General features: G+C 43.3%; 1 protein-coding gene across 2 annotated transcripts; it reads left to right on the top strand.

The window, feature by feature from the left end:
• Nucleotides 1-8,872: 8,872 nt before the first annotated feature.
• Nucleotides 8,873-26,796, top strand: rbl1 (retinoblastoma-like 1 (p107)). Of its 2 annotated transcripts, XM_072684950.1 has the most exons (22): nucleotides 8,873-9,118; nucleotides 10,936-11,069; nucleotides 12,136-12,336; nucleotides 12,447-12,511; nucleotides 13,062-13,190; nucleotides 13,595-13,740; nucleotides 13,823-13,887; nucleotides 14,034-14,220; nucleotides 15,224-15,390; nucleotides 16,418-16,530; nucleotides 16,629-16,732; nucleotides 16,840-16,977; nucleotides 17,130-17,294; nucleotides 17,432-17,573; nucleotides 18,349-18,585; nucleotides 19,487-19,671; nucleotides 20,738-20,914; nucleotides 22,107-22,178; nucleotides 22,264-22,348; nucleotides 22,427-22,578; nucleotides 23,197-23,361; nucleotides 23,847-26,796. In XM_072684950.1, exons 1-22 carry the CDS (start codon nucleotides 8,957-8,959, stop codon nucleotides 24,015-24,017), a joined length of 3,162 nt encoding a protein of 1,053 aa, XP_072541051.1. In that variant the 5' UTR covers nucleotides 8,873-8,956; the 3' UTR covers nucleotides 24,018-26,796. The 2 variants fall into 2 exon arrangements, with proteins under 2 accessions (XP_072541051.1, XP_072541049.1); XM_072684948.1 differs by having other exon boundaries at nucleotides 22,264-22,578.
• Nucleotides 26,797-26,841: the final 45 nt, after the last annotated feature.

Raw genomic sequence — 26,841 nt, 5'->3', positions numbered from 1 at the left:
TCAGTGGTACAGCAGGTCTTCTAGTTTCTCTTCTACAACTGAGAAGATCCGTAAGTGTGTCCGAGGCCTCGCCAATCGCCCCTGCGGTCCGTTCGAGAGCAGATGTGTGACTGGTTGTAGCCTGCGGCCTGTCGTCTCAGCTGTGCCTGTTGTCCCGGAGAGGCCTGCCCCTCGTCTCCTCATGGTCATGGTGAGAACAGTTTAGAGGTGATGGATTGTGCGGACGCCTGGCGGGCGCTGTGAATTTCATTTCCCCAAAGCCGGCAGGGGGCTCGCTCCTTTCCCCTGCTCACGGGGGAGGAGGAAGACCACTCCTGCCGAGCCACATTGCATCCTTTCTGCCACGCGTTCCTCGCTCCCTCTTCCCCCTGACAGTTCTATTACCAAGAAAAATGAACAGAAGACACGGTGGTCTGTCCTCCCACGGCCAGCGCCTTCTAAAAACTCTTAGTGAAAGCAGCAGCGAGGGGGAGTCATTAACAGCACCTACGGGCACATGATGACGGCCACCGCTCTCCGATTTGTGCAAGTCCAAGAAGCACTAACAGCGCGAGGAGTGTGGAGCGAGGAGGACTTGGGCCAGTGGCCATTATAATTTAGGTCTCCCCTGTGTGAAGCACAGCAGCCAAATACTGATGACACATTTTTGTTATTCTTCTATTTTCCAAAAGTATCCAGACACCCCTTTAACTCAGTGCTACTTTACGGTGTTCCAGTGCTGACACGGCAAATTGGTACAGCTCCACACAAAACACTGACTAATAGACAGATTATTAGACAGACAGAAGGAAATACTGATGGTCAGAAAGACAGACAGAAGGAAATCCAGGCACATGGATAGACAGACAGGTTGAAAAGATGGGCAGGTAGACAAATAGAAAGACAAGCAGACAGAATGACAGATGGACAGACAGACAGATGGAAAAGACAGGTAAGACAGGTAGACAGACAGATGGAAAGACAGACAGGTGGAATGAAAGCAGGCAGAAGACAATAGGAAAATAGAGACAGAAAGACAGACAGTTGAAAAGATGGGCTGGTAGACAAATAAAAAGACAAGCAGACAGAATGACAGATGGACAGACAGACAGATGGAAAAGACAGGTAAGACAGGTAGGCAGGAGCAGACAGACAGGGAGAAAGGCAAATGGAAAAACAATCAGGCAGAAAGACAGATAGTCAAAAAGACAGACATATTGAAAGATCGGAAGGTAGAAAGTAAGACAGGCGTGAAGACAGAGGCAGGTAGGTAGACAGACAGATGGAAAGACAGACAGATGGAATGAAAGCAGAAAAGAAAGAAAGAGGGAAATTGAGGCAGTTAGAAAGATAGACAGTTGAAAAGATGGGCAGGTAGACATATAGACAGACAAGCAGACAGAAATGAGAACACAGATAGTCAGATAGTCAGACATATGGAAAGACAGGTAGGCAGGACGGAGGAAGAACAGACAGATGGAAACAGAGACAGAAGAGGTCAGAATGACATACAGAGATAGAAAAGGACAGGTAGGTAGACAGACAGATGGACAGACAGACAGGGAAAGGCAAGCAGGAAGTAAGACAGTCAGCCTGAAAGGATGAATTAGATGGAACAGATGGAAAGATACACAGACAGAGAAGTAGACAGATGAGACAGGCAGATAGACAGAGGCGGAAAGACAGATGGAATGACAGACAGTGGAAAAAGCAAGCAGGAAGACAGACACAGAACTACAAGACAAGTAGTCAGAAAGAAAGACAGCTGGAAAGACAGACATGTAGAAAGACAGGCAAATGAAAATACTGGCAAGGAGAAAGACAGATACATGGAAGGCAGAAAGGCAGGTAGACAAAAAAGACAGACAGACAGACAGACATAGATAGACAGACAGATCGAAAGAGAGACATATATAGATAGACAGACAGACAGATAGATAGACAGAGAGACAGACAGACATAGATAGACAGAGACAGACAGGTAGCTACATAGATAAACAGACAGACAGATAGATAGACAGAGAGGCAGACAGGTAAATAGATAGACAAGTAGATAGCTATATAGAGAGGCAGACAGGTAGATAGATAGACAGGCGGATAGACAGACATAGATAGATAGACAGACAGATCGAAAGAGAGACATATATAGATAGACAGACAGACAGATAGATAGACAGAGACAGACAGGTAAATAGATAGACAAGTAGATAGCTATATAGAGAGGCAGACAGGTAGATAGATAGACAGGCAGATAGACAGACAGACAGCTTGATCTTCTCGCAGATTGATGCAGACTAACTCTCAGGAGCTGGTTAGTGATGCTGTGTGAGGATCAGGTGTGGATCATGCATGCCATGCATGTTCATCTGCTGCCATCTACTGGTCACTAACTATCTTCATTTATGATGGATTCCTTAAAGAAGGGGCATCCAATCTTACCAGCAAAGTGAAGACTTTCCACTAGATTGTGGAGGAGCATTGCTGTGAGGATTTGATTGCATTCAGCATCAAGAGCGTTAGTGAGGTCAGGATGTTGGATGATGATCACCACCCCACCTCATCATCCCCACCTCATCATCCCCACCTCATCCCAAAAGAATGGCATTAGGCAGTAGGTGCCAGTAGGTTCATGTTTATCTGCTCCAGAGAGCAGAATGCATTTATTAGAAGGGGTGTCCACAAACATTTGGACATATAATGTGTGTGTTTATATGATCTGCAGCCCTTCCACCTTCTCCACAGGTTTTACTTTACTGATAATTCAGTTCATTTGGGTCATACAGTTCTACACAGAATCTCCCACACTGGTCAAGGGGAAGCATGGTTTGAGACATTTGTGCTCATTTATTAAAAATCTAAATGCAAAATATCATATGTACACAGTGCGCCCGCCCTTTGATAGGACACCCGAAAGTGAGCTGAGGTGTCTTTGGTTTCCACTGATTCTGCTCGAGATGTTCCTGTAACTCAGAGCTGGAGTCTGGAGGGATAAATCCAACCGATCGGGCATGATTGGGGATTGCCATCAACCTGCAGAGGGAGCCGATCTGCACTTTGCCTCCCCTCAGACCCCCTGAGTAACCAGTTCTAACACACAGCTGAGTGCAAAAGTTAGAGCACCCCTGTTTAAATGACGCGTGTTGATGTTCTGAGTGTAAATATCATAATAATGCTAAAATGTTTAAAATCACATTTTTCCCAATTTCTATTTATTTACTTAAATTAAGTTAAAACGTGTCATTACTTTTGCACAGGTGTGCCCCATTTTATCACTTATTATTTAATTCAGTGAATCAACAGTAAGTGTGTATTACAGTGTGCAGACGTGGGTCTCTGTACAGGATGTGACTTATTTACGTTTACATCATTAGCTAAACATGGAGTTTTAATAGGGGGATCAAAGCATTTCCATATTTCTGTTTATAATAATCATCTTTTAAGATAATTCAACTTTGCTGAAGAGAAAATCATATTTCTAAGCTTTTTAATTTCATGGTTTTGTGAATTGAGCAGACAGTCAGTGGAGAGGTGGGCAGTGACTGTTTCACAGCATAGTTTCCATATTCAAACTGAAGGAGTAAAAGTTCTATTAATAACATTAGTAATATTTACAGCTCAGTTCTCTATGATGGGAAACAAACAGCCTGCTTTATTTTAAAGGATAAAGGGAAGTTGGAGAAGTTGTAATTAGCTCAAGCTAACAGTTTAATCTGAACAGTTCAAAGCCTGAATCATTAAACAGCTTTTATTCTTTAATTATTTGTTAATTCAGTTTATTTGATCTTCTGCCAAAAACAATAAAGAATAGAATAATAAAGGACTTTTATTTTGTGTCTGGAAGGTATTTAATACAGTAAATGTTCTTAAACACACTAAAACATGCAGAACAGAAACTGTTTAACCCTTTATGCTCTGAGTAACTTTTACTCAAGTCATTTCATACTGTGTGTGTGTGTGTGTGTGTGTGTGTGTGTGTTTTCCATCAGTGTGTCAGGTTTGTAACTGATGGATCATCTTAATAAAGGAAGCTGCTCTCGATTCCTCAACACAGAGCCCAGGATCAGCCATGCTACAGCGCCCCCTGCAGCAGAGAGGGTTAAGGGCCTTGCTCAAGGGCCCAACAACAATATCAGCTTATTGGCCCCTGAGCCCTGTGATCAATAACACTGCTCTCTGACACCACTGAGCTTGGTTCTGCGAAACAGTAGAAACGAGGGAAAGTGACCCAACTGTCCAGCAGAATCAGAACCACCTCCTGACCCCTGTTTAGCTCTCAGAGGTCTCCTCAGTGTAGAAACACCTCACCAACACGGTTCCTCACCCTGGCCTGATCTTTGGCTGTTTTCCAGCTGGCTGACCATGAGGAGATGGTAAAGGATTAAAATCACTGCAGCTTTAGTGTCCCGAACATCTCCTGCTGTGTGCAGACACTAGAGGGTGCTGCTGAGCAGCTCCAGCTGAAAGCGCTTCATATTAAAAATCTCCTCCAATCAACCTCCACCCTGCTCTCGGGTCCTCTCCACAGACCAACACCCAACACCTCCACCCTGCTCTTAGGTCCTCTCCACAGACCAACACCCAACACCTCCACCCTGCTCTCAGGTCCTCTCCACAGATCAACACCCAACACCTCCACCCTGCTCTCAGGTCCTCTCCACAGACCAACACCCAACACCTCCACCCTGCTCTCAGGTCCTCTCCATAGACCAACACCCAACACCTCCACCCTGCTCTCAGGTCCTCTCCACAGATCAACACCCAACACCTCCACCCTGCTCTCAGGTCCTCTCCACAGACCAACACCCAACACCTCCACCCTGCTCTCAGGTCCTCTCCACAGATCAACACCCAACACCTCCACCCTGCTCTCAGGTCCTCTCCACAGACCAACACCCAACACCTCCACCCTGCTCTCAGGTCCTCTCCACAGATCAACACCCAACACCTCCACCCTGCTCTCAGGTCCTCTCCACAGATCAACACCCAACACCTCCACCCTGCGCTCAGGTCCTCTCCACAGACCAACACCCAACACCTCCACCCTGCTCTCAGGTCCTCTCCACAGATCAACACCCAACACCTCCACCCTGCTCTCAGGTCCTCTCCACAGACCAACACCCAACACCTCCACCCTGCCCTCAGGTCCTCTCCATAGACCAACACCCAACACCTCCACCCTGCTCTCAGGTCCTCTCCACAGATCAACACCCAACACCTCCACCCTGCTCTCAGGTCCTCTCCACAAATCAACACCCAACACCTCCACCCTGCTCTCAGGTCCTCTCCACAGATCAACACCCAACACCTCCACCCTGCTCTCAGGTCCTCTCCACAGATCAACACCCAACACCTCCACCCTGCGCTCAGGTCCTCTCCACAGACCAACACCCAACACCTCCACCCTGCTCTCAGGTCCTCTCCACAGATCAACACCCAACACCTCCACCCTGCTCTCAGGTCCTCTCCACAGACCAACACCCAACACCTCCACCCTGCCCTCAGGTCCTCTCCATAGACCAACACCCAACACCTCCACCCTGCTCTCAGGTCCTCTCCACAGACCAACACCCAACACCTCCACCCTGCTCTCAGGTCCTCTCCACAAATCAACACCCAACACCTCCACCCTGCTCTCAGGTCCTCTCCACAGATCAACACCCAACACCTCCACCCTGCTCTCAGGTCCTCTCCACAGACCAACACCCAACACCTCCACCCTGCGCTCAGGTCCTCTCCACAGACCAACACCCAACACCTCCACCCTGCTCTCAGGTCCTCTCCACAGACCAACACCCAACACCTCCACCCTGCTCTCAGGTCCTCTCCATAGACCAACACCCAACACCTCCACCCTGCTCTCAGGTCCTCTCCACAGATCAACACCCAACACCTCCACCCTGCTCTCAGGTCCTCTCCACAGACCAACACCCAACACCTCCACCCTGCTCTCAGGTCCTCTCCACAGACCAACACCCAACACCTCCACCCTGCGCTCAGGTCATCTCCATAGACCAACACCCAACACCTCCACCCTGCTCTCAGGTCCTCTCCATAGACCAACACCCAACACCTCCACCCTGCTCTCAGGTCCTCTCCACAGATCAACACCCAACACCTCCACCCTGCTCTCAGGTCCTCTCCACAAATCAACACCCAACACCTCCACCCTGCTCTCAGGTCCTCTCCACAGATCAACACCCAACACCTCCACCCTGCTCTCAGGTCCTCTCCACAGACCAACACCCAACACCTCCACCCTGCGCTCAGGTCCTCTCCACAGACCAACACCCAACACCTCCGTCCTGCTCTCAGGTCCTCTCCACAGACCAACACCCAACACCTCCACCCTGCTCTCAGGTCCTCTCCACAGATCAACACCCAACACCTCCACCCTGCTCTCAGGTCCTCTCCACAGACCAACACCCAACACCTCCACCCTGCTCTCAGGTCCTCTCCACAGACCAACACCCAACACCTCCGTCCTGCTCTCAGGTCCTCTCCACAGACCAACACCCAACACCTCCACCCTGCTCTCAGGTCCTCTCCACAGACCAACACCCAACACCTCCACCCTGCTCTCAGGTCCTCTCCACAGACCAACACCCAACACCTCCACCCTGCTCTCAGGTCCTCTCCACAGACCAACACCCAACACCTCCGTCCTGCTCTCAGGTCCTCTCCACAGACCAACACCCAACACCTCCACCCTGCTCTCAGGTCCTCTCCACAGACCAACACCCAACACCTCCACCCTGCGCTCAGGTCCTCTCCACAGACCAACACCCAACACCTCCACCCTGCGCTCAGGTCTTCTCCACAGACCAACACCCAACACCTCCACCCTGCCCTCAGGTCCTCTCCATAGACCAACACCCAACACCTCCACCCTGCTCTCAGGTCCTCTCCACAGATCAACACCCAACACCTCCACCCTGCTCTCAGGTCCTCTCCACAAATCAACACCCAACACCTCCACCCTGCTCTCAGGTCCTCTCCACAGATCAACACCCAACACCTCCACCCTGCTCTCAGGTCCTCTCCACAGACCAACACCCAACACCTCCACCCTGCGCTCAGGTCCTCTCCACAGACCAACACCCAACACCTCCACCCTGCTCTCAGGTCCTCTCCACAGACCAACACCCAACACCTCCACCCTCCGCTCAGGTCCTCTCCACAGACCAACACCCAACACCTCCACCCTCCGCTCAGGTCCTCTCCACACCTTTATACTCCAGCTTCACAACTGTCAATCAGCTCATCAGCTGGCCAGCCAATCAGCACTCAGTGCTTCTGTATGTAGTAAAAGTCCTAAATGAAAGAGAAGTCCTGATTAAAAACTGCAGCTTCATCCGTTCAGCTCCACTCAGCTCCACTCAGCCCCACTCAGCTCCACTCAGCCCCACTCAGCCCCACTCAGCTCCATTCAGCCCCACTCAGCCCAACTCAGCCCAACTCAGCTCCACTCAGCCCCACTCAGCCCCCTGCAGTGAGGACTCGGTCTCGGGCGCCATCTAGCGGTTGTAATAAAAACAGGTTCTGCACATTATTGAAATCATCTCTATTTGTTTACTGGATTTATCAGATAAAAAAATAAACATAACATATAACCTTATTCACAACTTTCACACACTTAAAACAAACTTAAATATGACATTTATTTCTGCATATTAATGTTTTTTATTTACTGAAATTAACATGGTAAAAAAATAAATCATATTTAATGGATGTTGTGCACCGTGTTAAACTCAGTGTTAATAAACAGTAAATCTGCTTTAAACATACAGTGTTTACAAGTGTTTCTGTAAACAAAAATCAGGACCTAAAAACAGGGGTGCACAATCTTTCTCAGACTGTGCTTCAAGACATGCTTTAAACTTCACATTCAGGGTTTTTTTTTATTATTATTATTTATCATTAGATGCTTTTATGCCGCTCAACAGTACAGAGACAAGACATCACAATAATGAAAAATTAGATTTATACACAAAAAATCAATAAATGAAACATATATAAATATAACACATATACTGTAATTAAACTATCTAAGACTGCAGACACTGTATGTGCACCTCAAGCAAAAAAATAAAGGATATAATAAATCCTCTGTATAAATAAATAAGTCTGTGCTCCTCGTTGATTTTTAAAGTTTAAAAAGTGAAAATCTTTCAAATATTTTAAAGGCCACAATTTTATTGTTATTTATTGGTGAAACAGAAGCTTTATTTTTGCACATGCAACACTTTCATTTGCTTTATGCTTTATTTAGAGCATCTATTTATTACTTTATTGATCCCGAAGGAAATTTAGCAGCCATGTAGCAGCAATTGCACAATACAATAATATCAATAATTAGAATAAATGAAATAATAATAAATAAATTGTATATATATATATATATGCATTAGAAACTAACTGGAGATGAAAGGCAGTGCAGTTATAAGGAACAGGGGATGTTAATGTGCAGAGCAGTGGGTGATCAGCAGACTGATGATAATACTGGATAAATAGGTAAATATTTAGTATTTAAAACAATCAGACTCCTCAGATCAGGGTTTTCTGTTCTTTATTGGGTGATTTTACAGTGGATGCAGCACAATCAGGTTCGTTAATAAAGAAAAAGCATCGAAATAAACTCCTAACCGCAGGACTGTGGACAGAGAGACACGCTGAGGGATTCGGGGCTGAGCTAGAGAATATGAATTAACCCCAAAAACGTTCACAAATATCATCAATATCAACATAATCGCTGCTTTCAGGCCGAGGTTTGTCTGAAAGTTCGCGTCGCCGCCATGTTTTGTTATTGTTGTTCCTCTGTGTGACGTAGGCAGGCCCATGCCGCTCTCCCATTGGCTGAGGGCGCGCAGATTTCGCGCCATTCGGGACCGCGAGCACTGTGGGATAGCAGCCGGAGGGTCGGACGCCGCTCCGCTCCTTTGTTGGTAAACACGGTTGAACGGCTCGCGGCGGCGGCGGGATGCGGGAAGACGAGACGGATTCAGAGTCCGGGAAGTCGGACGATGGCGGGACAATTCGGAGGAGCCTCGACACGCTGTGTCAGGAGCTTAACATGGACGAGGAGACGGCCACGGAGGCGCTGCAGAACTTCACCACCATCTGGAACACGTACACGCTGGAGGTCAGCGCTCTCACTCTACCCCCCGGGACCGGGACCGAGCCCGGGACCGAGCCCGCTTTAAGTAGTCTGTATTTTGCTGTTTGGTGGTTTGGCTGACAGGCAGGCAGGACCGGAGCTCTGTGCTGGACTCGGCTCCTTATTCCAGGTCCCTTACAACTGCTGCACCCTGTAAGGCGGAACTGACTGTTACAAAAGTCCCATTTTAACCATTTAAAAAAATAAGTTATTAAATAATAACACTGATTTAATATCCTGCCATTTTATTTAACGTTTTAAATCTTTTATTTTTCCTCAACAGTTTAATTTAAAGAAAATGAAATTAAATATGTGACTTTTATTTTGTATCACGCTTGTTAGCTAGCTAGCTACATCCGGAACGTCCTGCCCACTTTGTAAACACACTAAAATAACTATATATTAATATTAAATTAAATTAAACTGTTAATATTATGCTAAAGTTGCCTTTAAACTAATTACTCTTTGTATTTTGCCCACTAAATAATAATCCAGCAGAAAGTAGAAAACGTGTTGTTTACTTATTAATGTAATTAATTATTATTTAGCTTAAATATATCTTATTTATTATCTTATTTAAATATATATCTTATTTATTATCTTATTTAAATATATATCTTATTTATTATCTTATTTAAATATATATCTTATTTATTATCTTACTTAAATATATATCTTATTTATTAGCTATATACTAGTGGTGGTGGTGGTGGTGGTGGTGTTGTTGTTGTTGTTGTTGTTGTTATTATTGTTATTATTATTATTATTTAAGATTATCACACTACTGTTGCAGAGGTCTATGAACTGAAATATTTAATATTTACCCATCAAATCAAATATGAGACACTTTGCTTTAAAGCATTAAGGCAGGTTCATCTCCGGGCTGCTTTGCCTGGGCTGAATTGCAGTACCAGTGTCTAAAGGTCCTAGAAAGCCTAGCTGTGTAGTCCAGGCCTAATCTGGGTGTCCAGGTTGGTGGCGTATGTTAAGGTAAGTCTGGCTGATGTAGCTGCTTGGGCTGTTCAGTTAATCAGATTAGTTCATCTCAGATAACCCGGATGAACCTGGTCCTGTAGGAGATGATTGGATTGGATTAGATCTGTTGTAAGTCGCAGACCCTACTTTGATTATTATTATTATTATTATTATTATGATTTGTATTGAGAATTCCTGTTAGTGGTATGTTGTTTATAAGTATAGTTTATAAATTTCACACAGCTGGACTTGGCTATAAACCAGCTGTTCTGTTACTCATGTCTGTAAAGCTCCAGTGTTTGATGGTAGTGAGAAGTCTCATGTTTACGCCAATTAAATGTCCAAACTGTCCCCCTCCACATAAACTGGATGGTGGGGTTGTGCTCTGTCAGCTTATCTTAAAAGTTGTGTCCCCCCCATGAGGACATGAGAATGATGGGTGTAGTGGAGCTCATTCATAACTCATTCATTTGCTCAGATTGTCAGATTCCATATACAAGCACTGCATTTTGTCAGAGCTGTAAAATAATGGATGCATTAACACTGTTAGTTTCAGTTTGGCACCCGAGTCCAGTGTGACTGACCGTGACTGTATAGATCATTTAGACTGTACACCTCAGTGAATCGGCTTGACCCTGTAAAAATAGTTTAGCATTTTACTTAGTTCATTTTCATGCATACCTTATCTTTCCCACATGCATTTTTAAAGTCACTGGCTAAAGCATGTGACCCATGATTCATTGGTTTTATTATAAAAAATAAAATCTGCTTCCTAATCACACAGTTATTTTTATTTATTCATGTCTGTGTTTCTTTCACGCTCTCAGGGTGAGGTGGTTCACTGGCTGGCCTGCTCTCTATATGCCGCCTGCCGAAAGGCTTCCACTCCCACTGTTGGACGAGGTCTGGTGGAAGGCAACTGTGTCTCTCTCACCAGGATCCTGCGCTCCTCCAAACTCAGGTAATGAGAGGTTTCACATGAGGATGAACTATGATGAGTAACTTGATTGATTATTATTTTGTGCATTTGACCCAGGTTCTGCTTAGTTCAAGGTACATTTGAATGAGAGAGATTTCAGCTTTTCAACTAGCCTTCATAGAAAAGCACTGACCAGTAGAAGAGGACACTCTGGAGTAGCCACACATTCGACTGAAGTCTCTTACAGACATGCATGGTAACCCGGACCTTTTCCGGGTATTACGTGGAGGAGCTGTCCAGATCAGTTGTATCAGACATTACCACAAAGACTGGGTATTTCCCTGACAATTCACATTGGGCATGTTATTGACGTCCTTATGGAGAAGCCAGTAGCCTCCTTTGCTGTTAACAAAATCACATGGGACGTTTCTGTAGTGAGAAAACTGCTGACACAGAAAACCTCTGCTACCAGTGTAAGAGTGTGTAAAAGTTGTGTTCTGGGTGGGTGAGTAAGTGAGTGAGTGAATTTCTGAAGAGCCTACCGTTTTTACACAATTTATTATATATTATAAATAGCAGTTATTGTGTGTGTGTTATATAATTGTATTATATATTATTATATTTTATTTATATATATATATATATATATATATATATATATATATATATATATATATATATATATATAATTTTTTTTTTTTTATTATTATTAACAATTGAACATTAACCGAGTTAGGCCATATACTATAGACTCAGTACTCAGATGTTCCACAGGTGGAAAAATTATTGGAAAATAAATATTAGAAAATTATTAAATGAATCTGTTATTAATAATGTAGGACAATGTTACTGTAGTTATAGCAATGTAGTAAATAACACACACATTTCGACACATAACTGAAACGGATGATCAAGGCACACAATCTACAATACTTGGATTGATTGATTTTATTTTATTTATTTATTTAAGTTTATTATTTTAATTCATTTCAAATTCCCACCAGTAGCTTCTACTCCCCCATCACAGCATGGCTCCATGATCTCTGGCATGCAGGGCTTTTCACGTGTGGTTTATTCAGATCTGCCTCTCTCTGCCTCTGTCTTTCAGCCTGATCCAGTTCTTCAGCAAGATGAAGAAATGGGCAGACATGTCGAACCTCTCGCAGGATTTCCGCAACCGCATAAGCCACCTGGAGAGGAATTTTGAGGTGTCGACTGTGATTTTCCGTAAATTTGAGCCGATATTTCTGGACATGTTTCAGAATCCTCAGGGTGAACCTCCTCGTCTGCCAAGAGGCAGGAAGCATAGGTGAGCTTTCTCTCGTACCCTTGCTCTCCCGCTTGTTTACTCCGCTGACGCACAGCACTTTCCCATATGAGCGAATAAGGGGATCACTGATCGCGCCTCCTCTCTTCCAGGCGGCTTCCGTGCCACATCAGCGACGTTTTCAAGTTCTGCTGGACTCTCTTCGTGTACACTAAAGGTTCAGCTCTCTCCTTCACCTGCTTATGCCAATGCCTGTCTGTTGATTGCTATTTAGCGAATGAACCGTGCTGAATGAGACACGCACACTGTATGTCCAAAAGTTTGTAGACATCTATTCTTCCAGCATTTCCTCTGAAATTAGGGGTATTTCTCAGGAATTTGCTTCCTTTACTACAGTATCAGTCTCTGCTTTTCTGGGAAGGCTTTGCACTAGATGTTGGAACATTGCTTTGAAGAGGATTTGATTGTATTTATCCCCAGTAAAGCAACATTGATGTCTGGTACTGATGTTGGATAATTAGTTCTGCCTCTCCGTATTGGGTGGCCTTCCATAATCACTGCAGAGAAGCTTAGGCTGATGTGCTGCTGCTCCAGAGCCAGTCCTGTTCTATCAGTGCTTATCTTTCTTTATACGTTGTGTGAGACTGTAATTGGTGCACATAAAGAAGGGATGTCTGAGTACTAATGGACATATAGCCTGTATGACGTCTGTTCAGTCCTTCTGTTCCAGTGTATTAAAGCTGTGCTGTTTTAATGGTGTAACGCAGGTAATTTCCGTATGATTGGAGATGATCTGGTGAACTCCTACCATCTGCTCCTCTGCTGTCTGGACCTGGTCTATGGTAATGCCCTCCTCTGCGGCAACAGGAAAGACCTTGTCAATCCACATTTTAGAGGTTAGTCACCAATTTCATGTTTTAGCCAGAAATCTGAATATATAGATTAATATATGGGTTTAGTTGTCTTTTTACATTTCATTTAATTTTCTTTTACAATTTTTCTAAAATGCATCTTGCTTCATTTTTATTATATTTTATATTTTTATAATTTTTTTGTTTTCACCCATTTATTTGTGTATTTTTGCTATTTGTAATTTGTACTATTTATAGTTTTATAGATTTAGTAGTTAGTTTTTGCTTAATTTTTAATTCTTAGATTTAACTTTTATAATTCATATTTTTTGTCTTGTTTTATATTATATAAATTCCTCTTCATTTTCAGTCTATATTTAAAATGGCTACATTTGTAAATGAGGATCACCCTCAGTGTACTCAGTGTACAAGTCCTCTGTTTCCTCCAGGTTTGCCAAAAGATTCTGGAAGCTCTGAAGAGGCTCCTAGTGTGATCGAGCAGCTGTGTGAACTGCATGATGGTCTGGTCGTGGAGGCGAAGGGAATAAAGGAGCATTACTTCAAACCCTACATCAGACGGCTGTTTGGGAAGAAAGTGAGGGCGCTGACATGAAGCAGTGTTTACAGAGTGACCGGTATTGACCCAGTTGTTTAATACAGTACTGTCTTATTATCAGATTCTGAAAGGAGATGAAGAGACCCTGACTGAGCTGCTGGACACCCCCAACTTCCAAGATAATAAGTAAGCAAGAGCAGCAAATTAATACAATTGTTTTTGTGTCATTAGTTGTTGTGGTGTTTTTGTTTGTTTGTTTGTTTGTTTAAATACAGAACTTGCGCTGTGTTTGGACAGTATATGCATGAAGCTGTGTGTCTGTGTTTACCCAGTAAAGCCATAAATCGTGAGTATGAGGAGTATGTCCTGACTGTGGGAGACTTTGACGAGCGTGTGTTTTTGGGGGCTGATGCCGACGAGGAGATCGGAACCCCACGCAAAGCTGCTGTCGAGCCTCCGTCCGGCCAACTGACGGCCCGCATGCAGGTGGAGAACAACCTACAGCAGCACTTTGAGAAGGTAGCTCTTATTGAGTTGGTGGTGGTTATCATACAGGTGTACCAGTGTGCTCCAGTAGATCAGGATGGGAGCCAGTTCAGGTGTTTTATATGGGTTTATTGTTAATATTAGTATTAATTAGTTGTTATTAATTAAATGTAATAAAAAATTAATAATTATTATTAAATTAGTAATTAAATATATTTATTTAAGCCATGTGCCATTCCTGAAGATTTGCTGCATATTTTAATTATTTAAATGAATTAAAGCTCACATTTGATCAACGTTGCACATCATATACATATGCAGTATGTTGGTCACCTTAAACCTCTCTGCTCCCTGGACGCCGCAGCGTTGGCGCGTGTGTGTGTGTGTGTGTGTGTGTGTGTGTGTGTGTGTGTGTGTGTGTGTGTGTGTGTGTGTGTGTGTTGCATGGGTGGGTTAAAGGAGAAGGCCAAATTCCATCTGTGTCACTAATCTAACAAAGCCCACCATTCACAGCTGTTTCTTCAGTCAGAGTCAGAAACTCTCATTCTAATCAACAAACACATGAACAGGATTTTTTTATTTGTGTATTTTTGTATTTTTTTTATCATTTTTAGTTTTTAGTAGTTTTTGCTTAATTTAGAGTTCTTAGATTTAACCATTATAAATATAGCTTTATATTATATAAGTTAATCTTAATTTTCAGTCTATATTTGAACTGGCTGCATGCTAAATGAGGGTCACCCCTCATTAATTCATTCATTCATTAATTGATTGATTTGATTAATCAGTTTCTCCTCTTTACCTCACTTGGCACAGTATGAGCAAGACCACTGTATCCCTCTCAGAGTCAGAAACTCTAATCAACAAACACATGAACAGGGATATCATATTCATCCTTTCTCTGATTGGATACCACAGTAATAAGCTCTTACCAACCCTGACTCACAGACTTTTCTGGGTGTTTTAATAAAACAAATAATATTGTGAATTTTTTATATGAATATGTTTACCATGCTATCTTTTTGTTTATGCGCAGACACGCTCCCTGGCTCCTTCCACCCCGCTCACAGGCCGGCGATACCTCAAAGAGAAAGAGCTGCTCATCACTCCGGTCTCCTCAGCAACTCAGAGTGTGAGCCGACTGCAGAGCATGGTGACCGGCCTCCGCAGCGCCCCCAGTGACTCTCTACTGCAGATCTTTGCGTAAGTGTTTGTGTAAAACTTTTAGTAGCATCTGGTTCCTACACTGAAGTGCGTTAAGGGAGAATCCATCCACCCATTTACCAGTTGACTGCTTTAGCTGCGTTTCCATCAACTTTTCTTGCAAGTTCCAGATAAAAAGAAAATACATCAAAATGATTTGATATTTGGTCGCTCTGCAGTTTTGTTTGTCAAACGGACATTTTGCAATTAAAGCATTTTGCAGAATGACGCCAAAAGAACAAAAGAGATGTGGTAAAATCCGCAATATGGTTTTCCCTAATACCCACATAATCTACTGATCATGACTGTCCTGTTCATCTGATCTCTCTCTCTCTCTCTCTCTTTCTTTCTCTCTCTCTCTCTCTCTCTCTCTCTCTCTCTCTCTCTCTCTCTCTCTGTCTTTTTTCTCTCTCTATCTTTTTTTATTTTCTCTCTCTTTCTCTCTCTCTATCCTTTTTCTCTCTATCTCTCTCTCTCTTTTTGTCACTCTCTGTCACTCTCTCTCTCTCTCTCTCTGTCCTTTTTTTTCCTCTCTCCTTTCTTTCTCCTTTCTCTCTATCTATTTCTTTCTCTCTCTTTCTTTTTTTTTTATTTTTATTTTTTTTTTATTATTATTATTTTTAAAACACTCTGCTCTCCTCCTAATGCCCTCCAGCTTCACCTGGCTGTCCTGGTTGGGTTTGTTCTCCTGCATCCCAAACCGCACACTCCTACACCTCACTCACTACACCAACCAGTTTAGGTCTATTGGTGGGGGCTATTTTATGCACTCTTCAGTGTGAGTGGGTGCAGCTGTTGTGTTTGTTGGAAGAGACGAATGAGGGAATCGCACTGAATTTATGCAATGGGAAAAAAAATGGATGTAGTGAACAGAAATATTACCAAGAATTTCTGAAGCCACACCAGAAAAATGTGTAAAGTGGTAAAAAAAATTGTGGTAAATATTGTTTGCAAGACAATTTAGCTATTTATTTATTTATTTATTTATTTATTTATTTATTTATTTGCTTGCTCCCTTAATCCCTAGGTCTTGCTCTCGCTGCCCCACTGAGTCCATTTTGAATCGAGTGAAGACCCTGGGAGAGACCTTTAAAGAGGGCTACACCAAACAAACAGATGACCTTCCAGGAGCTCATATGGGTTAGAAAGCCTTTGTTTAGTTGTGTCTGGAGGGTTAAGATTAGCTATGCCTGTGTTTTTGTTCATTGAGTCTTTTTGTGGTTGTAACATTGATGCAGACTTCGCGGAGAACCGCCTGAAGCTAGCCGAGATCCTGTATTACAAGATCCTTGAGAGCGTCATGACTCAGGAGATGAAGAGACTGCAGGGTAAAGACATGACGGTACGTTTTCTTGGCTTCGTTGTAGCCTGTCGTCCTCCTGTTGTCTTAACATGCCGATGTGCATGTGAAGCATGTCTGATGGAGAGCCATGGCTGTTTTCTCATCAGGGGCTGCTGGAGCAGGACGTGTTCCACTGCTCTCTTTTGGCCTGCTGTCTGGAGGTGGTGCTTTTTGCCTACAGTTCCCAGCGAACCTTCCCCTGGATTATAGAGACGTTCCAGCTGCGGCCCTTCTACTTCTACAAGGTCAGATTTCTAAATGAGTTACTTGGTCTTTAGGGTGTTGGCATGCAGGTATGAGTTACACTCAGGAGTGTTGTATTTGGGGTCTCGTGACTGAACTGCCTAAATCATTTTTAAAGTAATGCTAAAGTGTGTTTTTTGTTTTTTTTGTGCAGGTGATCGAGGTGTTTATCCGCTCTGAGGAAAGCCTCTCCAGAGACATGGTGAAGCACCTAAACACTATAGAGGAGCAGGTGTTGGAGAGCAGGGCCTGGACCAAAGACTCTGTGCTGTGGGAGACGTTACAGAACGCTAATAATAAAGTCCCCACTGTAGAGGAGGTACACAACCGTGGACGATCCTAAATACAGTATTCCCAGCTTTACACTGAAAATACAGAGAAATATTTTCTGGTTCCAAAGCTTAATTGTGTGTGTGTGTGTGTGTGTGTGTGTGTGTGTGTTCGTCTGGTTTCTAGGTGAATTTCCCCAGTAGTTTTGACACTGGCAGTAGCAGCAACTGTGGGGGCCCTAATCACCTCCCATTGGTGGCTTTGTCCCCCATAATCCACCCTCGACTCAGAGAGGTCCGCATAGGCCTTGGTTCCAGTGCCCGCAAAGGTACCATACAAAACCCCTCACTAAACAGAAAGCTTGTTTATTTTTGAAAGCTTGGTTTTATTTATTTATTTATTTTTATTTAATTTATGCAACCCCTTTTACCCTCCACCCACACCCATCCTGTCCTATCAAGTCAAGTCAAGTGGGTTTATTGTCATTTCAACTACATACAGAGTACACAGTGAAACGAAACAACGTTCCTCCAGGACCATGGTGCAACATAGACAGTGCATACAGAACACAAGTGCAACACAAACAAACATCACATCACAAAAATCACACCCAATCACCACATCTAATCTAATATATATGTATACACACATCTTTAATTCCATTCTGCCATATCCTCATTGTAGCTGAATTTACTCTATTAACTTTAGCTGAAGATAATTGGAAGACTTTGAAAGTGTTTAATTGTTTGATCAAATAATAATAATAGTACTAATTATTCCCATCTGCTTATATATAAAAAAAATATTTCAGGTTTTAAAGCATTTTTTCATTCAGATGTAATGTAAATGCTTCAGATGTAAACAAGAGGGTTCAGATTGGGTTTAGGCTGTATCTGTGTTGTATTTGTGACTCCTGGTTTATTCCACTGTAAGGAAATCAAGAAGTTCATCAACAATGAAGCACAATTTTACACCACCCCCCCCTGACTCTGATACTTTGATGTATCAGTGACTTCACTGACGCGTATCAGTGACTTCACTGACGCTTATCAGTGAAGTTTGTGTGTTTGAGATGAACAATCACTTCTCTCTCTCTCTTTCAGACGTCCCTCCATCTCCGATCTCTGTCCATGACCGCTTCAGTTCTCCGGCGGCAGGCAGCGTCAAACGGCGTTTGTTTGGTGACGACCCTCAGCCTCTGTCTCCAGTAAAGAAAATCTCATTTACCCCCATAAAGCTCATACCCAGCCCCTCTACAGAGAACAACCAGTCTGCCAACACCACAACTGTCCTCTCCATGGCCACTACCAATGGCCAGCAGCTCAACATTCCCCTGCCAGGTACGTTACTCTACCCAGAGTGCAGTTTTTCTTTCTGCAGGTGGTGTTGGGTCAGTGGGTTTAAGGGTTGAGGGTTCCTGTTTATATGTGAACCTTTCTACGAAACGGGAGCCACTTCCTCATTGCAGCTTTAAATGTTTTTCTACTTGCCATCAGCAGCCGGAGCCTGAGAGAGCACAATAGACGATACTGCTAATACTACATGTCCAAATGTTTGTGGACATCCCTTTTAATAAATGCATTCAGCTACTTTGAGTTGCATCCTTTGCTGACGCACAGCTTGTCTAGTCCCTGTAGAGAAGTACTGCCAACATCATGAACCTATTGGCCCCATGCTGCCTAATGCCAGGCGTGGGCTAGAGGGGTATAAAGCCCCCCAGCATTGAGGAGCTGTGGAGCAGTGGAAGAACTGTGTTCTCTGGAATGATGGTGGAGGAGCTCCATCCAGTACTTTTGGGATGAGGTGGGGAGTTGGGGATGATGAGGTGGGATGGTGATCATCATCCAACATCCTGACCTCACTAACGCTCTTGCCGCTAAATGCAGTCAAATCCTCACAGCAATGCTCCTCCTCCAGAATCTAGTAGAAAGTTTTCTTCTCTGGACAGTAGAGACAGTTACTCCAACAGAAGCAGGATCCGCTCTTTTAATACCCTTGATTTCAAATGACCTTGAACTAAAGGCAAAATTATTCTAATACAGGATGTTAATGGTTAAGAAATGTTATTGTCTTGTATCTCATTATTAAGAAGAATGCTTGAATTAAGAGCGATAAGTTTAAGAAACACTTTGGCACTTTTTTTGTGCATCTCCTCAAACTTTATGGACACAAATGGCACCTGTGTCATAGGCTGACCCATGTACTGACTGATGGACATTCTTACCCTGTGCCTCTCCGCAGTGGTGAAGAATGAAATGGGAGGCATCACAGTAATCCAAGTCCAGGCCAATGACCTGAACCCCCTCACAGCTCAGGTGCTGCTCGCCTCCCCCACGAGAGCCCCTCCCCCGGCCCCCTGCCCCGACGCACAGCAGCCTGCCAGCAGACCTCGCCGCACCGGGTCCCTCGCTCTCTTTTTCCGCAAGGTGAGCATGAGGAGTGTGTATGCTGAAGACCAACCACCTTCAGTTAATCTGCTCACATTTACAGCACTTATCTGATGCTCTTGTTGAGAGCTCTTACAGGTAAATCAGGTTGCACAGGTAGGAGAAGGTAGATTTAGAAGTCTTACCCAAGAACTCTTATTGGTGTAGAGTGGAGGGGTTATCTGACCCTAGTCTGCCACACTGAAAGCAGCACAGCCATCAGTTTGCAGCTTATAGGCAGTTGGTTGGAGGAGCCAGAGTGTAAAAACGTGTCAGATGAGAGTTTGGAACACTTAAGGTGTCCAAACTTTTGCACAGACCACATTGATGATTTCAATGCATTTGTTTACAATATATATATATATATATATATATATATATATATATATATATATATATATATATATATATATATATAGTTTAGCATCTGTAGATAATCAAACAATGTCCAAATATTTGTGGACACCCCTTCTAATGAAGGTGTTAAGCTGCTTCTAAGTTGCACCCATTGCTGACACAGATGTGCAAATGCACACACACAGCTTGTCTAGACCCTGTAGAGAAGAAGTACTGCCAATAGAATAGGACTCTCTGGAGCAGATCAACATCATGACCCTATTGGCTCCATGCTGCCTAATAATGCCAGGCATGGGCTAGAGGGGTATAAAGCCCCCCAGCATTGAGGAGCTGTGGAGCAGTGGAAGAACTGTGTTCTCTGGGATGATAGTGGTGGAGCTCCATCCAGTACTTTTGGGATGAGTTGAGGATGATGAGGTGGGGTGGTGATCTTCATCCAACATCCTGACTTCACTAATGCTCTTGTTGCTAAGTGCAATCTAATCCTCACAGCAATGCTCCTTCTCTAAAATCTAGTAGAAAATCATCTTCTCTGGACAGTAGAGACAGTTACTCCAACAAAAGCTCTTTTAAATACCCTTGATTTTAGGCGAAACACTGAATGAGCAGGTGTCCCAATAATTTTGTCCCTATAGTGACATCTGTTCTATAGGTGTATGTGTGTGTATATGCATGTATAACTAATATCCTGCTACGTTTGTTTGTGAAGGTGTATCATTTAGCTAGTGTGCGTCTAAGGGACCTGTGCCTAAAACTGGACATCTCTGCCGAACTGAGGGGAAAAATCTGGACATGCTTTGAACACTCCTTGGTCCACTGCACAGATCTGATGAAGGACCGACACCTGGATCAGCTTCTGCTCTGTGCTGTCTACATCATTTCCAAGGCAAGAATCAGGACCCTCAGCATCCTCAACCTTCATTGATGCTTTTTAGTTTGTTTTTATTTTTTTTAAATAGATTTTATTTAAATATTTAGGAGGTTTTTGTGATGCACTGATTTATTCAGGCAGTTTGCTTATTTTCCAGAAAAATACTGAACATTTTAAGTGACAAGTGTATCAAACACCACCGATAAACAAATTCTGATGCCACTCAGTCAGCAGTGATGCCAGAAAACCTTGAGAGATCACATGATCCTTTCAGCAGACACAGATTTCTACTACTTCCTCTAAATTCCTTCCATCAGAGTGGGACCTGAATTCAGTCAGAGTCGGGGATTCAGTGTGAAACTTAGCTTCACTGCAGAGAAACTGACCCATTTACATGGAGGTGAACAGAATCAGGCGTCGGTCACCATGACTACAACACAGATTCAGCCCATAATTTGACTCCTATCCAAACCCTCCAGTGCAGCTACACAAGTCTTCTGAGTTTTATATGGAATTTGTGTTTTACCTCACAACACCCTGCATATATCACTCTGCCAGTGGTGGGTGTGGTGCAACAGATAACACCTCTACCTGCCACTGAGCTTCCACTGGGAGACCAGGGTTCGGTTCCTGGCCTGGGTGATTATGCTGCACTATGCCAAATAAGAGTCCTTGGGCAAGACTCCTAACTAGGGCAGGGCAATAGAATATTTTTACCATATCACAATATTTAAAGAGACACGACATCATTCATCACAAAATGCATCAGTAGCTGCAGATTCTTAAAAAGTACTATTCAGATACTCTCCCGTACTGAGTACAGTGATTATTACTCTAAATCAGTCTAATTACACTGTTTGTAATAAAACGTGCCGGTGATCAGTGTTTATTAAGCACTAACAGTCTCCTCCATATGATTTAGAAATGCTTACTGTTATCACCAAAATAAAATTTATCACTATACAATAAAATATAGTCATATTGCCCAGCTCTTTAGGTAACCTTATAAGTCGCTCTGTGTTTTTAAAGCTTCTCAGACTGTTTTGTGTATTGGCTGTCTGTGAGGGAGCAGATTTTTTGGGGCAGTTTTAGAGTCCATTAGGCTCCATTCACCTCCACTGTGAAACGTGGTTTTAACAACACTATTGACGAACATGAAGCTGCTGTATATTTCACAGGTTTACATGTTCTCTGCTTTTTGTTACAGATCTCCAAAGAGGAGCACACTTTCCAGGACATTATGAAGTGCTATCGGAGTCAGCCGCAAGCGAGCAGCCACGTAAGCACTGCACTTTTACAGAGACAGGGTTTTGGTGGGCAGGTGGAGGTTGTTTTGAGTTTGTGGGTGTGACCTCTCCTTACAGGTGTACCGCAGTGTTTTGATGAGGAAGCTAGTTGGAGAACAACAGACTGACGAGAATATGGAGGTGGACCCACCAGCAGATCAGTGTAAGGATGCCAACCTGTTGTTGTTGTTGTTTGGATCATTTGAAGAATTGGCTTTCATGGTACTCTGGTGTTGTACAGCTAACGACAGGACCGAGTGTGCGGCCAGAGCAGAGGCCAACAGTGAATCAGAGGAGGAGAGGGGAGATCTCATCCAGTTCTACAACTCTGTTTATGTTCTGAAGATGAAGACTTTTGCACTTAGATATGCTCCTTCATCAGCTGATAACCGGGTAGGTAGATGCGTTTCCTCAGCTTGAAGATGTCCTGGTAGTAGAGCACTGAAGCTGTGCTCTACTGTGGTCCGAGTGCACAAGTTTAGCAGTTCAGGGTCTGAGCTGGATTTTCCTCTGATGGAAATCAGCAGTCGAAAATGGTCGCTAGTCTTGTTCTCTGAGTGGTTCAGTGATTCTAGTCAAGAGCCCTGAGCCATGCCGCTTTGCGGCCATCAGTACTCTCTTCGGGAGAGTAAATATTTATAAATAAATCAATCAATCAATCAATCAATATTAAAAAAGAAAAGAAAACTCCAGACATGACCTCCAGATCCACCGTAAACTCCGCCCCTCATCTGCGTCCGAATACTTTACTGGCCCTTCTTCTCCATCTGGATGCCATTGCTTGAGTAAATCTACTCTCAGAGCTGACTAGCTGATGGATCCACACGAGTACCAGATCAGCAGAATCTGGCAGAGGTGTTTGGACACAGCCAGCCGCCAGCGGTTGACTCCAGTAGCCTGACCTAAACACTGCTCCTCTTAGATGCTGTCCAGTGTGCAAACTATGTCTGACCGTCTGTTCGTAACCGTTCTGTAAGTCCAGCAAACGATTAACCTTCTCTTTCGTCTCAGATGGAAGCTCCTCCGTTATCTCCGTTCCCCTCTGTGCGAGCTCAGCCCCTCTCCCCACGACGAATCTCTCAGAGACACTCAATCTACCTCTCGCCTCATAAGAACGGCTCCTGCCTCACCCCCAACTCTGCCTACACGTACAAGTTCAGCGGCAGCCCCTCTAAGGTAAGCAGGACTTTCAGCTTCATTACCTTTCAGTGTGCTCCACATGGCCACAAGGGTGTTAACAGGGGGTTTGACCCTCCCCCCCCTCTTTTGCTGCAGGCTTTATTCTAGATGTTGGGACATTTACTTCACACCACAAAAAGGGGTCTTTCATTGTTTATGTTGGGGGTCTTGGGTACAGTAGCAGTGTGTAAAACTACCTCCACCATGTTTGGAAGCTGTGCTTTAGCCTGGCTGTAAGCTGAAGCTGGTCTGCTTCTAAACGGTGCTCTATTACGCCACCTAGAGGAGGTTCAGATAATAATGGAGTGAATGCTGGGACTTCTACACACGCCTCAGTCATTATGGTACTCTGAGGTCTTCAGGGGGAATCTGGAGCACTATCTGCCAGACTGTGGTCAGATTTGGTAGATGCCGTTGTTCTGGTCCGTTGGTCCGTGTTCTGTATAAGCAGCTCTCTCCTCTCTGATGGAATCTGTTTTCAGGAGCTGAGCGACATCAACCGGATGATCCGTCAGGGTGGCGTGAGCAAGAAGCGCGCTTTCACCATGGATGGAGACGAGACCGAATCTCCTACCAAGCGGTTGAACCAGGAGAGTGAAGATGTTCTGCTGAAACGCCTGCAGGACGTGGTCAGCGAGAGGGCCAACCACTGACCAATCACGGACAAGAGACAATTTCTCACTCTGACCAGAGAGCGAGGCCACACTGCCGGACACAATCTTTTTTTTAAATCATCGCAGACCAGCAGCTGTTCTCTGACCAATCAGAGCGTTCTGGCCACGTCCACTCAGAAGCTGGTCAGTGCGCTGAGCCCAAGGATCATGATTGACAGATCCTTGTGGACGTCTACAGTGGCTCTGTAACAAGCCACAACTGTCCTCAGGTGTTTATGGATCACAATAGATTTGATCCACACACACACACACACACACACACACACACACACACACACTGTGTAACCAAAGATTACACTCCCCTACACAGTGTGTCCTAAAGTTTGTGGACGTCTGCTTCTTCAGTGTTTCTTCTGAACTCAAGGGTGTTGGCTCTGAGTTTGTCCCCCTCTACACTCATGAGAAGGCTTTACACTGGATGTTGGAACATTGCTATGAGTAAGATTTGATTGCATTTAGCCATAAGAGCATCAGCGAGGTCATATGCCTTAGGCTGATTAGGCAACTACCATAGGTTTGCACACCCCCTTTTTACTTCAGTCACAGCCTCTACTCTTCTGGGAAGATTTTACACTAGATGTTGCTGTGAGGATTTGATTGTATTCAGTATTCACATATATAGATGTTGGATAATTAGTCCTGGATTACAGACTCTGCAGTTTAATAAGTAAGTTCAGCTGCTTTGAAGGTATATTTGACCGAATAATCACATTTACAGCCCCGAAAGTTGATCAGAAACGCGGTGCGTCTTTAGTTTTTAGCTACGCTCTATGGACCAAAGTATTAGGACACCTGCTCATTCATTGTTTCTTCTTCATCCAGGGTAAAGTTTTTAGCTTTTGCTGGAGTGACTGTCTAGGGAAGAAGGGTTTCTGCTAGATTGTGGAGGAGCATTGCTAGCATTGTTAGTGAGGTCAGGATGTTTGAGGATGAGGAGGAGGATGATTATCATCATCATCATCATCACCCCAACTCATCCCAAAAGTATTAGATGGTTTAATATCCCATGAGCCTAAGGTCACTGTACTAGCATTTGAGGAAGTGTGGAACAGTAGAACTGCTTTTAGGCTGGGCAGCTTTACCCCCCACTTTAGCAATGGGTGCTCCTAGGGGCGTCTGGATACTTTTGGACATAGTGTTCTCTTTTCTGGCTATCTGAATTATTTGCCATTTAAAACGGCTATACCGGAGTGTTGTATTCCTGTAACACAGCCGCGTGGTGTGTTTACGTAAGTGTGTGCTGCTGGTGGGATGTGTAGTATCTACACTTACACAATTTTTTACTTTCGCTTCTCTTTTAAATCATGGTTCTCCACTCAGCTGGAGAATGAGACACCAGAAGTTCCTCTTATTGTTCTTCAATGTTCTTATTCTTCACGTTCTTCATAGTCCGCGTTTACAGAATCTTTGCCATATTTTGTCAGTGACTCTTCATCCTTCAGCTCTTCCTCTTCATCTCTACAGTGTGTGATTTCTCTGCAGAGCAGTGGAGCGCTCTGATCACCCTGCTTCATCAGTTACCACAGCATTCTCAAATCATTTCCTTCTCTTTTAAATCTAAGGTTTTGTTTTAAGACCCTGAAGTTCAATGATGTTCTGTCTGACAGATAGAATTGTCTTTTTAAAAAGTGCAGAACAGAACTTTACTGTTACAAACTGCTGTTTAATGATGGTCAAAATAGTGGAACTAAATTCAGAATAATAATAATAATAATGTATTTTCTCAAATATATTGCTTTATATTGAAATAATGACTGTTATTAAGTTTGTATCTCAAAAAGTTTTAATCAGAATTAGTATTTAAAAATAAGGGCTGTTCTTACTAAAGTCATTTTTCCTCTGGACTCTAAACCGTTCTGAATGAGGCTTTCCGTTAAAAGGAAAATTGTGAAAATAAGTAATGACTAAATTTCTTGACATTAATTCATTAGATTATTAGAAAATTCCAATTCCAGGTATTGGTTTGAGCCTATGAGCCTCATGGACCGTATTTTCCTTTCAGTAGTGAAGTGAATGGTGTTCAGTCCAGATGATTAGGCTGGGAAACCTGAACTTTTAAGAAGATAAATCTCCCAAATTTTCCTGGATAAAAATTCAGGATATTCTGATATTCGGCTCAAAATATCACAATTAGAATCAGAATCTCTTTATTTCGCCAAGTTTGTTACACATACAAGGAATTTTACTTGGTGAGAGCAACACAAGTATGACATGTAATCGTTAGCAAGTGTTACACTGAGAGAGAAAAATACACTAAACAATAAATATATTAAAAACAATGTTTTTAAAAGAATATTATAATATTATATATAACAATTATATAAATAAACATTAGCAGAAAGTTGACATCTGTACAGCTGTGTAAATAATCCTAGTGCAAATGTTCTGGATTAAGGATTAAGGACTCTGGACTGCACACCATTCTCCACTACAAGGGAAGTAGAGACCGTGACTAGGCTTAATCCAAGTCCGGGAAAATGACCTGAAATCACTAAACAATCATTTTTCCATTAAAAGGAAAATGTGCTCCATGACGAGGTTTTGTTGTTTTTCTTCGCTCCACACTTTCCACTTTGACTTTCTCGTACTTTGTTCAGAATAGTGGATTTACGAGCTGTTCTCTAAACACGATGAATTGATCAGTACGTTTTAACTGAATGTAAATGTTATTGTTTGGGACCCGGAACCCTGTACTGAGCGAATGCAGCTTACCAGTGCCTTCCAGTGTACATAGAAATAAAATATTTCCTATCACTCATTTCTGTCCTTTTTTTATTTATTTCATCATTTATTTATTTATTTA

This window comes from Salminus brasiliensis, chromosome 7, assembly GCF_030463535.1.
Source record: "Salminus brasiliensis chromosome 7, fSalBra1.hap2, whole genome shotgun sequence".
Classification (NCBI taxonomy): domain Eukaryota; kingdom Metazoa; phylum Chordata; class Actinopteri; order Characiformes; family Bryconidae; genus Salminus; species Salminus brasiliensis.
This window is presented reverse-complemented; position numbering and strand designations above follow the sequence as displayed.

Coding starts and splice junctions, on each gene's coding strand:
- rbl1 (XM_072684948.1), top strand. CDS start 8,957: ATGCGGGAAGACGAGACGGATTCAGAGTCCGGGAAGTCGGACGATGGC. Junction 13,888..14,033: donor CCCAACTTCCAAGATAATAA/GTAAGCAAGAGC, acceptor GTGTTTACCCAG/TAAAGCCATAAATCGTGAGT. Junction 22,179..22,263: donor AGCCGCAAGCGAGCAGCCAC/GTAAGCACTGCA, acceptor CTCTCCTTACAG/GTGTACCGCAGTGTTTTGAT.